General features: G+C 34.2%; 1 protein-coding gene and 1 pseudogene across 1 annotated transcript in view; one reads left to right on the top strand and one right to left on the bottom strand.

The window, feature by feature from the left end:
- Nucleotides 1-15,110, bottom strand: part of LOC100369030 (DNA repair protein RAD50.L-like) — a 103,182-nt gene that overhangs the window by 20,883 nt on the left and 67,189 nt on the right. The window contains exons 26-32 of the mRNA XM_085498127.1: nucleotides 6,249-6,362; nucleotides 4,313-4,408; nucleotides 1,735-1,882; nucleotides 1,458-1,515; nucleotides 1,092-1,158; nucleotides 827-961; nucleotides 27-56 (exon numbers count right to left, since the gene is read on the bottom strand). Of these exons, the coding sequence (XP_085354253.1) occupies nucleotides 27-56; nucleotides 827-961; nucleotides 1,092-1,158; nucleotides 1,458-1,515; nucleotides 1,735-1,882; nucleotides 4,313-4,408; nucleotides 6,249-6,362 (648 nt within the window). The remainder of the gene's footprint in view (nucleotides 1-26; nucleotides 57-826; nucleotides 962-1,091; nucleotides 1,159-1,457; nucleotides 1,516-1,734; nucleotides 1,883-4,312; nucleotides 4,409-6,248; nucleotides 6,363-15,110) is intronic.
- Nucleotides 8,779-10,837, top strand: LOC144351993 (uncharacterized; annotated as a pseudogene).

The following is a 15,110-nucleotide window of genomic DNA, read 5'->3' as shown; positions in this document are numbered from 1 at the left end:
ATTATATTTAGAATGCCCATACCTACCTCAACAGGTGCTAGCTGCTCCCGATTAGACTGCAACAAGAGTGAAACATAAAATCGAATATTATACTTTGAACAGTAAATACTACAACTCTGTTGAATTGAAATACTACAGTTGACAACATATACACATGAATATTGCGCCAATATACCACAGTAGACACCAATATACTACACACAGTAGACCTCAATATACCACACAGTATACATCAATATACTACACAGTAGACCTCAATATACAACACAGTAGACCTCAATATACCACACAGTATACATCAATATACCACACAGTAGACCCCAATATACCACACAGTAGACCCCAATATACCACACAGTAGACCCCAATATACCACACAGTATACATCAATATACCACACAGTAGACACCAATATACTACACACAGTAGACTTCAATATACCACAGTAGACACCAATATACTACACACAGTATACCTCAATATACCACACAGTAGACCCCAATATACCACACAGTATACATCAATATACCACACAGTAGACCCCAATATATCACACAGTATACATCAATATACCACACAGTAGACACCAATATACTACACACAGTAGACTTCAATATACCACAGTAGACACCAATATACTACACACAGTAGACATCAATATACCACACAGTAGACCCCAATATACCACACAGTATACATCAATATACCACACAGTAGACCCCAATATACCACACAGTAGACCTCAATATACCACACAGTAGACCCCAATATATCACACAGTATACATCAATATACCACACAGTAGACATCAATTACTAAAACATACTTCAATTTCATGTTGACATTCTTTAGTTTCTGTGATTAAAGCAGCTCTTTTTTCTTCTAACTGTTTACTCTTTTGGAGTTGACTACTTAGATTCAATTTTTCATGAGTAATTTGATTGACTACACCTCTCAGATCCTACAATAGTGTACAGGTAGAAATCAATTATTATACATAACCACATATTTCAATATATATATACAACAATTGTTATAATAGTTTATTCATTGTCAGCAAAATTGTAATTTCATTCAAAATAATTACTAACCTGTAAAGTTTCTGAGGTATCTTGGATTGTCTGTCGTCTATGCTCTAGATTCCTGTTAAGAGTCTCCCTAAAATAATGAATATGTAAATTAGTCATACACAAATGGAAAATAATGTAACAGTTACTGTGTCAATTGTCTGATGCCAAACACCAGATTTTAATTTAAGCACCACTGTCAGATCTGTGTCATACTAAATGTGGGTCCCATGCATCATGTACAATAAAAAAACATTTGGTTTACACAATATGTGAATGCATGGTGCGATGTTTTGAATTTCAACAGGTTCAGAGGTTCAGTTTAAAATTTATGAATCTACAACAGCATGATTACCACAACTACAAGGTAATGTATATATATATGCTTACAATTCCATTTCCAATTGTTTCTTTGCTAAGCTTACTTGCTGCATAGTGCGTCCACTATCTACAATAGAATTATGAACACAGTTTTTAAATATTATGCAACAAAATACCATGATTGTATTTCCAGGAGTAAACAACAATTTATTACAGTTTTTAATTGTTATCTCCCCATTGCTCAGTGGCAAACATTGAATATCAAATTAGAAGGAATTGCTGAACATGGTTTTCAATAGATCACCCTCGTAACCACACCCCTTTTGATAACATATTTAAGTATTACCTCCACCAGTCAACTTGGATTGCTTTTCTTGTATCTTTCTTTCTAGATTACTGATTTCATTTTGCATTTTATCTATCATTAGTGCATCAGGCTCAATATCTTTAGCCGTACTCTCATCTATCTGTAGTAGTGATAAGCCATCTTCAGCCTGTATCAAAATATAACAAGTCTTTTTCAATGACATAGTCCCTGTTTGAATGTATAGGCATGAAATAAAGCCTTCAGTTCTAACACTCACCCCTGTAATAGTTCAGTGCTAGACATGGCCTTTACCACACACCAATGCAGATACATACATATAATAACAAGCCATGCATGGCACAGTCCCCGTTAGTTATCAAATTTAAGATATATAGTTTTGTTTATAGTAATATAGCTGGAATATAACCATGTCAGGAATATGATTTTTTAACATTAAAATGACATTTGACATTTGTATCTGATTGTCAAACAAGTACTTGTCCATATTGAGAGATATTGCTCTGGAACAGCATTCAAAATCAGCCATTTTGAATACATGTATATATATAACATGATGTATAACGAATATATAAAATTTGAATATAATCAGTCAAAGCATTTATGAGATATGGCTCTAGAACCCCAATCATTAAAGCAAAATTGCCGTCAGTCAGCCATTTTGAATCCAATCTGAAAAATAAAATGACGTGCATCAGGAACCCGTCTAATGTATTACCAAGTTTGAACGAAATCCATCCATAAATACCAGAAATGCTTGATATATGATGACTTTTTAGCACAAAAATGACCACCATTCGGGCATTTTGAATAGGATCGTCAAACCAATATAACTGTTTATCTATGACATGATGTATAATGAATATTTAAAATTTGAATATAATCAGTCAAAACAAGTTGGAGATATGGGTCTAGAAGCCCATTCATTAAAACAAAATGGCCACCAGACAGCTATTTTGAATCCGATCTGAAAAATAAAAGATGTGCATCAGGAACCTGTAATGTCTAATATATGTACCAAGTTTGAACAAAATCCATCCAGAAATGCTTGATATTTGATGATTTTTTAGCACAAAAATGGCCACCATTTGGCTATTTTTAATAGGATTGTCAAACCAATATATCTGTCTATCTATGACATCATGTTTAATGAATATTTCAAATTTGAATATAATCAGTGAAAGCAAGTCAGAGATATGACACAAGAGCCACATTCATTAAAACAAAATGGCCGCCAGTCGGCCATTTTGAATCTTATCTGAAAAACAAAATTATTTGCATCAAGGTCCCATAACGTCGAATGTACCTACCAAGTTTGAACAAAATCTATCTGTAAACAATCGAGAAATGCTTGATTTTTAGGATTTTTTAGCACAAAAATGGACGCCCTTCGGCCATCTTGAATCAGATCGTGCAACAAAATGAAGTGCATCAAGGTCCTATAATGTCTAATGTATATACCAAGTTTAAACAACATCCATCTGTAAACAGCCGAGAAATGCTTGATTTAGATGATTTTTAGCACAAAAATGGCCACTATTCGGCCATCTTGAATCAGATCGTGAAACAAATTGATGTGCATATGTATAATATCATGTATAATATCATGTATGATGTATGTGTGAAGTTTGATTGTGATTGGTCCAGGCATTTCTAAGATACAGGTCCGGACGCACGCATATACACACGGAGGTCAAAACATAAGTCCCTGTTTTCGGACTGCGTCCGAACGGGGACTAATTAATCTTAAAAATCATCACAATCAAGCAGTAGATCCACATCTCTGACATGTTCATGTTCATACTATATTACCGGTACTATAAACAAAACTATCTTAATTAAATCTCTTGTGGTGGTACGTTGATAAACTTTTCATTATTGTTTCTGAATTAGTAAATCTCCAAACAAAACAAAATGTTGCACATTGCTCATGTTTAACTGTCAAGCTGATTCAATTACCACTTTTAAACTTACCTCACTGATTTCTTGTCTTAGTTTTTTAACTTACCTCACTGATTTCTTGTCTTAGTTTTTTAAAACTTACCTCACTGATTTCTTGTCTTAGTTTTTTAACTTACCTCACTGATTTCTTGTCTTAGTTTTTTAACTTACCTCACTGATTTCTTGTCTTAGTTTTTTAACTTACCTCACTGATTTCTTGTCTTAGTTTTTTAACTTACCTCACTGATTTCTTGTCTTAGTTTTTTAAAACTTACCTCACTGATTTCTTGTCTTAGTTTTTTAACTTACCTCACTGATTTCTTGTCTTAGTTTTTTAAAACTTACCTCACTGATTTCTTGTCTTAGTTTTTTAAAACTTACCTCACTGATTTCTTGTCATAGTTTTTTTAACTTACCTCGCTGATTTCTTGTCTTAGTTTTTTAAAACATACCTCACTGATTTCTTGTCTTAGTTTTTTAATTTACTTCACTGTTTTATTGTCTTAGCTTTTTAACTTACCTCACTGATTTCTTGTCTTATTTTTTTAACTTACCTCACTGATTTCTTGTCTTAGTTTTTTAAAACTTACCTCACTGATTTCTTGTCTTAGTTTTTTAACTTACCTCACTGATTTCTTGTCTTAGTTTTTTAACTTACCTCACTAATTTCTTGTCTTAGTTTTTCAATCTCGGAATTCAATGATGTGAGTTTTGATTTCATATCTGGAATATCAGTCTCTGATATCTTGACCATCTGATGATAAAATAACATTCCATGTAATCATTTGACAGCTTCATTGGTCAATGTCATGTCACCTGACTTGACAGCTCTATTGGTCAATGCCATGTCACCTGACTTGACAGCTCTATTGGTCAATGCCATGTCACCTGACTTGACAGCTCTATTGGTCAATGCCATGTCACCTGACTTGACAGCTCTATTGGTCAATACCATATCACCTGACTGAAAACCTCAATGGTTCGTCACATGACCACACTGAGATATATGAATTATAACACAAACATAACAAAATTTGACACACAGAGTGACCTTACAATATGGAATTATTTAAACAAGGATTCAATGTAGTAATAACTGACATCCTATTTCTTTATCCTACACATTTGTTTCTCAGCTTTAAAATAAAAAAAATACCGTACTTCCCCGAGTATAATCCCATCCCCGAGTATAAGCCCACCCTCTGTTTTTGAACATTTAACAAGTTGCGGGCATCCCTGGGTATAGGCCCAGGTTTTTTTTTACCGGGAGTCGATGACATTTATTAAAATATGCAAGTAAAAAGTGTATTTCATTGCATAATAATCGTGATTGGTAGTTTGGTTCCTGCTTTTACGAGGAAACTCGCATTAATTTCAGAGTGCATGGCTGGCGAACGTACGAATCATGGTTCGCACCTTTTCTATTCTGTTATTTACTCACGATGAATCCCGATGTTGCAATACTGAAATAATTAATCCATATTCCTTTTGAGTAGTGGTTTTAGAAACGCCAAAAATGGTCATTGAACATCATTTGACTTTTTCATTCATGAATGGAGCATACTATTCTTCAACATGACTTTTTGGCGACTGTGAAACGTTTAAATACTTCCTCCACCCTCAGTTTACTTTTCGAAAATTGCGAATCAACAGCTTTAGGGAAAAAAATCACCGTTTTTTTTGTCAAAATCAGATCGCATTTTAACATCGCAGTAATTCACTTATGCATTGCATTGACAAAATTACTTCGCTCTGTATCGAGAGTTTGCGAGTGATCAAAAACATTCAACAACAAAGATAATGATAAATATCTTGCCTTCGACAGTTTTCCCACAGACCCTACCCATTTTTGCACCGTAAATTCAGACTGTATGTAAACCGTATTGTAATAAAATGTGTATTTTTATGAACATATTTGTTTCTTCATTGTAAAAAGTGTCGTGGAAATCTAAAAGACGTAATATTTCTCTGAGACCGGCGATGTGAACGAAAAATGAAATGATTTTTTGAGGTTGGGAAGAGGGTTACAATTTTAAACCCCCCAAAAATTATCTTTTTTGAGGGATTCTCGAGTATAAGCCCACCCCTAATTTTCCTGATTTTCCATGTTCAGGCCCCTGGGCTTATACTCGGGAAAGTACAGCAATAGAATCTACTTTCAGGGTTGCTATCATATGCATCATAAAATATATGCTATTCCATGAACACCTATTTCACTCAGATTACTTTTATATGAATAAGCAATATGTTCATTTATTGAGTCATTATTGATGTACACACATTTATGTGAACAATAAATGCAATATGATTTATTCACCATTCTACAATCCAACATTTTCTGAATACCACTTTTAGATTTGATACCCACTGTTTTTGCACTGTATTTTCACATTGCCAAAAGATATAAAAAGATGACTGACTTTATTCGCTGGCTCTGAATATTTACTACCGGTAGTTGCAGGCAAATTGTACCTTGTCACAGTTTTGAGATGAGTTTCTGCCATATTATTGGTCAGAATGTAGTTTGAATGAATTTATGAAGCATGTAAAATTCTGTGGAATAGTGAATTGTGATTTTACCAACATTGACGCACCGATTCCTTGACTGGTTTTAGTTGAAGCATAGATCGTCTTTTCTTTTCTTGTTTATCAATTTCCTTTGTCTTTTTGGTTAGATTCTCAGGAACTCTACGTAGTTTGGAATGAAGCTGTGAAAAGATAAAACCCAAGACATAGCATTGATACTGAATTTAGTGAGAAACAAATCATGTCATGAGTTGAGTAAACAACACTGAAATTAGTCAGACATTTTGAATTGGAACATGAAACAAACAAGCAGCCTGTCGGCTCAGATAGCTCCGCTGTTAGCAATGCACATTTCAATTAAAGAACTGAAGATTGAAATTGAACAATATGTATAGTATCAAAGCAAAGGACCTTGCTGTTTTCAACAAGAATTCAAAAATATCACTTTTCAACAAAAATGACAAAAATAATCATCAAAATTAAGTAATTGAAGATATCACCACAAAATTAACAAGGTCCACATGTAATACCTATATATGTAATATAAAAGCAATCAGACTTGCAGTTTTTAACAAGAAGTCGAAAATATCACTTTTTACCAAAAATGACAAAAATATTCACCAAAATTAAAGATGTCATTACAAAATGAACAAATCTGAGAGAGGTCCACATGTAGTACCTATGTATGTAATATAAAAGCAATTGGACTTGCGGTTTTCAACAAGAAGTTGAAAATATCACTTTTTACCAAAAATGACAAAAATATTCACCAAAATTAGAGAATTAAAGATATCATTACAAAATGAACAAATCTGAGACAGGTCCACTTGTAGTACCTATGTATGTAATATCAAAGCAATTGGACTTGCGGTTTTTAACAAGAAGTTGAAAATATCACTTTTTACTAAAAATGACAAAAATATTTACCAAAATTAGAGAATTGAAGATATCATTACAAAATGAACAAATCTGAGAGAGGTCCACATGTAGTACCTATATATGTGTTATCAAAGCAATTGAACTTGCGGTTTTTAACAAGAAGTTGAAAATATCACTTTTTACTAAAAATGACAAAAATATTCACCAAAATTAGAGAACTAAAGATATCATTACAAAATGAACAAATCTGAGAGAGTTCCACATGTAGTACCTATATATGTAATATCAACGCAATTGGACTTGCGGTTTTTAACAAGAAGTCGAAAATATCACTTTTTACTAAAAATGACAAAAAATATTCACCAAAATTAGAGAATTGAAGATATCATCACGAAATGAACAAATCTGAGAGAGGTCTACCCAAGGTACATATACACCAAGTATCAAAGCATTCAGGCTTGTAGTTTTCAAGAAGAAGTCGAAAAAATAAAACATTGACACGGACGACGACGGACAATCACTCATATGATAAGCTCCGCTCGACAAAGTCGACAGCGGAGCTAAAAAGTAAAACATTGACACGGACGACGCCGGACAATCACTCATATGATAAGCTCCGCTCGACAAAGTCGACAGCGGAGCTAATAAAAGTGAAATTATGTAAATGTAGTTGTAAGGTAAGATTGCAATTAGTCAAGGCACATGTCAGAGACATGGCTCTAGAACAGCATGTATTACAACATTTCTGCCATTTGGTAATTTTGAATCCAATCTGAAAAACATTATGGTTCATTATGTTCAATGTATCTACTAAGTTTGAACAATAGAGTACAGTTCTCGCCAAAGCTTTGGCTTCACTTCAGCTTCACCTTCACCTTCACTTCAGCATCACATCATTATGGCATTGTTATGGCTTCAGCATCGCATCAATATCGCGACATTAAAAAGTTAGGCGGCTATCACTTCGTTTCATACACCGTTTTCATAAAGAGGGTGCAAATCCAGTCACGTGCTATTTTGCGAAATCGAGGCTAGTGTGTATAGCAACCAGGGTTGCCCGGGATTTTCTAAATGACAGCTTCATGACGGACTCCTTGAGGTTTTAATGGTAAGAAATTGATTTCTTTCGTTTTGCTTATGTATTTTTTTTTTTGTTTCATTTGTTTTACCGAGTGTGTGTGCAATTACAACTTATTACCAGGCAATAGTCATTGTTTCCGTGGAGTGACGAAGCGGGAAATCAGCTGTATGCTGTAAATGTCAGACATAACTGTGTGTAGTCATGGACGTACGTCCATGGTGTAGTCAGGGAGCTGTAATCTACGGAATTTAATTGTAGAAATTGCTTGATAAATTGGTTGTTTCTTGTTTTATGACACCGCCTCTATAATTTGTAATATTGACGCCCGGCGGCGCAAGTTGGCAAAAGTATACGCGATGAACGTTCACGTGTGATGTATGGACGTGATCGGTACTGACGGAAATATTAATATTTTTCAAAAATGTGTAAATGAAGACACTATAGTTATATTTTCAGAGCTTCCATTCAAAACTCAGAAAAGGTTGTGTATAAAATTTTATTTTATGCTTGTAGATCCATTAAAAAATATGGACTCAGACCTGTCAGAATCAGATATTGCTGGTGCGTCATTGAATGGTAGAAACCCTGCAAGGCTTTGCAATGATGAATTGAGGTTTTGGTTGCTGTGTCGTGGGGACCGACCAAAACAGAATATGACAAAAGCAGAGCTTATTGCTCGATAAGTTCTGGAATTTTTTATAATTTGTAGGATGTGGTGTTCTTACCTGCATTGTTTTTGCTAAATAGTCGTATTGCACACATCTGTACTATTATTTCATAATCTATTAAATATAATATATCCAGTATTAAAGCCATAAGTTGTCTTTAGGACAAAATGCATTTTTAAAATTTAATGTCTTCCTAAAAAGACCTTACATCTCTGTTCCAAGAAACAAAGCATTAAACAATTAAACTGTTTGATTTTTTTAACAGGGTAAATCACTTCATTGTAAATAAATTGGACAAAAAGATTGTGGATCCAGACACAAATAATGTGTACACCAAGCAGAAAATTGGACAAACTGAATATCTATCTACGTCAACCTCAACGACTGCTGCAGTTTCTTACCCTCAGTCTGGATGGGGTACATCCCTTGATAACCTACCCCTCTTCTCTCGTGCACAGATGGATGTAAAAGTTGCCACTGGGGGTAAGACCTTGCATAAAGAAAAAAAAAGACCAAGCAGAACAAACAGCTTTTCAGCGTGGGAACATTTTTAATCAAGAAAAATATTTATTTGATATTGTAACAATTATTTCTGGACTTCATTTTTTGTTTAAAGCTAAGTGTAGTCCTAGTTATAGTAAATCCAAGGAGCCACATTAATTATTTCTTTGTTTACATTTAATTACAGGGGAAGTGATACATGGTAAATGTACATGCGTAGCTGGTAAATCAGGTCATTGTAATTTATTTAATTGGTCTTATGTTTCGTATATGTGAATTTTCTTTGTATAATTTAAAGAACACCACTGATGATTCAAATAATTATTCTTATAATTTACCAATAACATCTAAGCTGCAAAGATGGAACAGACGAAGAACTGATGGTATTGATCCTCAGCCGTCTATGGAAGTATATGTGAAAAAGTTAAAGATTGGTAGTAACTGCAGTGACAATTCAGTCCATTGTACATTATACAAAGCAGTAAAGGGTGATATCATAAATGTCAACAATGAGATTACACTTAAATCCAAATGTACAGAGAGAAATCCAAAAATTGGTGGTGCTACTTTGATCACACCTTTAAGTGATAATACTGATATGTGTGATACTAGAGTTGGTGAAATGCCACGAGGCTCAGTTTTAAGTTATCAACTTGCTTTTACTGAGTCAAATTTTTCTGTAGACATATCAGTTGATACTCTTCCAAGGATTCCTGTTTACATGTTCACTCCTTTAAATTTTCCAAAATTTCCTTTATCAAATATTTCAATGAACTCTTCTAATGACCCCTTTATTTCCAATGAATTAAAACAATTGCTCTTATCACTTGAAGTTGATCAGCCAACTGCCTCAAACATAGAGGCTAATACACGACAACAAGCAGATTGCAGTGAGTGGTGGGAGCACCGCAAACCAAGGTTAACTGCATCTACATTTTATGATATTTGTAATCGTCAACGTAATTTTGATACATTAGTACAGAGATTGTATAAGCCAACTTCTTTCAAGTCTACATATACAGAACATGGACACAAATTTGAAAATAGAGCTCTACGAAGTTATATTAAGCATATGCATAGTCTCAATTATGATATATCAGTTTTTAAGTGTGGATTAGTTGTGAGCCAGGTATTGGGCTTCCTTGCTGCCACCCCTGATGGAAAGGTCATCGACAAAGGTGTACAGCCTGCATTTGGAATTTGTGAGGTCAAATGCCCAGAAACAAAGAAAAACATCACTCCTTTGGATGCATGTCTAGATCCAAAGTTCTGTTGTGAGAATATTGGTAATAAACCAAAACTAAAATGGTCACATAGGTATTTTTACCAAGTTCAGGGTCAAATGGCCATAACTGGTGCCAAATGGTGTGATTTTATTGTATACACACACAAGGGACTCAGTGTTGAAAGAATTAGATTTGAACCCTTATTTTGGCATGACATGATGTGCAAACTATCATTATTTTTCAATAATTACTATGGCCCTTGTGTAATTAATGATAACAAAATACATCCTTCCAGTGACTGAAACAACTGCTGCATGGCAAATATGTTCAATTCACCCACCAAAAAATGGTTTACAAACCCAGTTGCTAAATTAGTATTGCTTGTTTATTAAATGGATATAGCTGCTTGGTATTTGAACATTAGAAAGTCAAAGGTTGATTTAAATTGATAAATTTATTTAATTGTAAATTATTCCAAAAGATTATTTTCTGATATTCATGCCAAGTCATATTTAATTCAAGTGTAAAATTTAAAAATTTTCTACAACATGTTTTGTATTTTATTACAATATTATCTAAAGCAATTTTATTATTATTCTGTAATATGTACATTCAATTTTCATATACTATGTAAGAATATTTAATAACTTATTAATAAAAGTATTGTACATGACAAGTTAAACGGTTGTGTATTTTTATTCTATTTACATGACATGTATATTCAAAACATTTTTTAAATTTAATTTTAATAATATTGCACTATAAAAATGTAGTCAGTGTACATGTACAGTGACTGGTTGTACCCAAAAAGAAAATAATGTGCACCACTTTGCAAAACTATGGCATGTAACATTTAACACAATATACTGACATATAATAATAATTAAACTTATTTCTATGCACTAATAATAGGATCATGGAAATTGCACAATAATGCACATACTGTCCATATTTGGTTCACACTATCAAACATACACAATGGAAACAATCTATCCCAAATATGAAATTTTTTAACTTTATTTATGGCCCTTTCTACATGAATTCTCTCTGATGCAATTTCTTGAGTTTCAGTGACCTCATCTGCCTCTAGTTGCCCCTTCTTTTCTAGAAATGGTGGAATATTGAGTGAGACCCCCTTCTCAGCAAGTAAATCAGATATTGTAAACCCCTTATCTGCCATCACAGAGTCACCAACATCAAATAACAAGCCGGTAGGCTGGTTGGCGATCCGCTCCGCTCAAAAACAAGCAACATGTTTTTTGGCTGTTTCCATGGTGACATAAACGTGAAGCTGACGTCGGTTTATAACTAATACGAAGTTCGCAAACACCATTCAGTCTTTAGAAGTCACTTAGTTTAGTACTAGGACCACAGTTACTCTCTCCTAGTAGAGTGACTGTGCTAGGACGTATTCTGCTGTTACATTTATTATTTCCAACCGTTTTGCGATAGCATTTTTTAGAATGAAGCGTTTCCCGGAAATGCTGGAAAGCGAAATAATGAAATAACGAAATGGTAAATATTTACCTAAATTGCAGTGTGTTGACCTTCATAACAATATACTTCATAATGCAAAACACTAGTCACAGTGAGTAATTTAAATATACGACTCCTAATCAAAAAATATGACCACAGTCCAGAATTTCAGACGGATATTAAGCAACCTAAGAGCATATCAGAAGCATTTACTCTAAAATATAAAAAAAGAACTGCAGTCAAAAGTCAAGAATGCCAGCAAATAAAGGACTCTGTCCCACAATCCTTTGTGCGTGTTATTACGGACACGCGCAAAAAACTGTACCACGCTTGTCAAATCTGGGTCAAATATACAGTACGCTACTATCTTGCCACAGATTGTTTAGTAGTGGAGTGTTCGGTGACCATTGAATTAGCCCGTGATTCATATTTTATGTGTATTAATTTATTCATCAATTTTCTATTTTTACGCGTTAAATTTGGTTCTTCCCTTTCGCCCCTCCGGAATGTTCTACTTTTGCAGCCTAATAGCAGGTTTTTCGAAAAACGTCTAAAAAACACAAGAATTAGTAGAAATGTTCCTGTTTTGGGCGGATTATTGATAGAGAATAATGTCTTTATTACAAAAATGCTGAAAAACCGTGAGTTGTTGCCTTAGTTATTTTTTTATTGGCGAAAAACTGCGAACTCGGCAAATTTGGTTGCACAACTTCCCTTTATCATATACACCCAGCGACACCGATGCCAGCTGACTGTGTACAAAACTGGTAGGAGGTAATACATTTGGGGCGAAAGTATTCAAAAATCAGTTTTTGGATGTTGCAATGGCAGTGGTGGGCCAGGATTTTTTTCCAATTAGTGACGGCACGACCTACATTTGTACCTGTGAAGTATGAACAAAACCAGCCAAGCCGTTGCTGGTGAAAAGTTACCCCAACTTTGGTGTCAAATTTCTCGGTAATGAAAACAGATATCAAAAATTCAAATGGTAACTTTGTGCCCACACTCAAGCTGAGTAGAATGAGCTATGTTTGAAGTATTTTATCCCAAATTTGTAGGAGGAGATACATTTGGCGCGAAGCTATCCAAAAATCAGTTTTTTGGCTGTTGCTATGGCAACGGTGGGCCAAAAAATTTTTCCAGATTTTTCCTTATAACTAGGGTTAAGGTTAAGATGTGACCTACCTGCCAAGTTTGAACGAAATCGGCCAAGCCAAAAAAATCACAGAAGAAATAATACGTGAACACTGGAACACTGGAAATGTACACACACAGACACACACACACACAAAACGACAAAAGTGATTATAAGGGCAATCCTAGCGGAGCGGATCGCCAACATGTTTAGTATGCCACTACGTTTAACTATTTCTCTATCACTAATAGAACCAGTGTACAACTGACTGACAAAGGTTGTACTACCACTTGGGGCTATGCCAATCAATCCCTTCATGGTAACATGGTTTTTATAATGAGAAAATAGTTCAGATTGTAAAATAAGCGATGAAGGCACTTCACACCTTATCTCAGTACAATCTAAAATTACTCTGCATGAGGGGTATTTCTCCCTCATTGACAATGGCATGGTATCTGTTATTACTTGCCGGGTAGGCCAGATATCCAAACTACCTAATTTCAGATACATATAATTTATCCAAGTAATAACTATGCGACTCACTGTTGATACTGAAATATTATAGAAATGAAAGATGATATTCGGGGAACCCTTGTCTAAGTCGACACATAACAAGAAAGAATTCATCAAGAGGCTCCAATTTCCTTGGTCTTCCCAACATATTATTGTTGTTGTTGTCATTGTGACCACATAAATCATATTGCAATCCACATGTTTGATTACTACGCTTCCAATAAATAATATTTTCTGCATTCTCTCCTGTATCTAAAAATTCAAATAAATTTAAAAATAAAGAAGTACATGGAAACCCAGTATAAAATTGTATACTTTCATCTGAATTTAAAAATCTTCTTACACTAAACTCATTCTGTGTGCATTTGTTTTCTAAAGTTTCTAATTGACTATAATAATATAATAATATAAACTTATAATTTCATTTTTAAGTATTTGATTTAATATATTCATAACGTTCTCTTTTGATTTCTTAAGCTCCTTGACTTCATTTTCCAGTGATTTTATTGTTGTACTATTTTTACTTATAACTTCTTCAAGTTGTCTTATTTTGTCAAGTTGTTCTTTTTCTTCAACACATTTTTCAATATTTTCGCCAGGTTCGTTTATAGTGGTTGTTGCGATAACTGCGATGTCGTTTTGACTACAAATGCGTTTTCGTACTTCATCCCTTGGATTTCTTCTACTAGGTGTCTTTGATCCTGACCACTTAAAACATGATGGTACTGCATTATTTAGTAAAAATCTCCTCTTTGCCAGAGTGTACTTAAAATCTTTTTTCTGTGAAATGCAGGGAGCATATTTTTGTTGACCTGTTCAGTTTAAAGTTCTTGCCGGGATCACTTTTTATAGCATGGATCCATTGCTTCAAAATGTTTTTATTTTTAGGGAAACTAAAAAATGAAACGTTATGTCCGTCAACCAAACGGTACCCTTTACCCTCGCAGAACGGTACACAGCAAACTGTGGGCATGGTCTACCCAAATATGCACTGCAACATAAATAAAAAATGTTGTAGTGAAACATAGAAACAGCATACTAGTAACTCCATGTATATCGTGTTATAAAGGGACTTCCGGGTAAGCGTACAAGGACGATGTGAGGCCGGTGATATCACGTTGTTATATATAAATCAAGCCATGGATTCATTTTTTTTTATTCGTAATAGGCTGCTGGGATTAAACTAAATGGATAGTTGTAACACAGACCTAAGGTCTGTGTAAAAAAGTAACCATGGAAGGTACTAACGTTAGTAACTAAGTTAACTCCTTGGGAGTCGTGGGAAATGACCGGCTTTCTGGTATTTTAACAACGAAAACCATTGGACACAGAAAAACAAAGGCATTAATAGTAAAACAATAATAATTTTACCCATTTTTGTGACAACTATCAGCACAAGTCATTGTCAATGACACGTCCCCGTTCCGTTCATATTTGTGTGACATATACAT

Source organism: Saccoglossus kowalevskii, chromosome 4 (genome assembly GCF_978046115.1).
Source record: "Saccoglossus kowalevskii chromosome 4, keSacKowa6.1, whole genome shotgun sequence".
Taxonomy (NCBI): Eukaryota; Metazoa; Hemichordata; class Enteropneusta; family Harrimaniidae; genus Saccoglossus; species Saccoglossus kowalevskii.
This window is presented reverse-complemented; position numbering and strand designations above follow the sequence as displayed.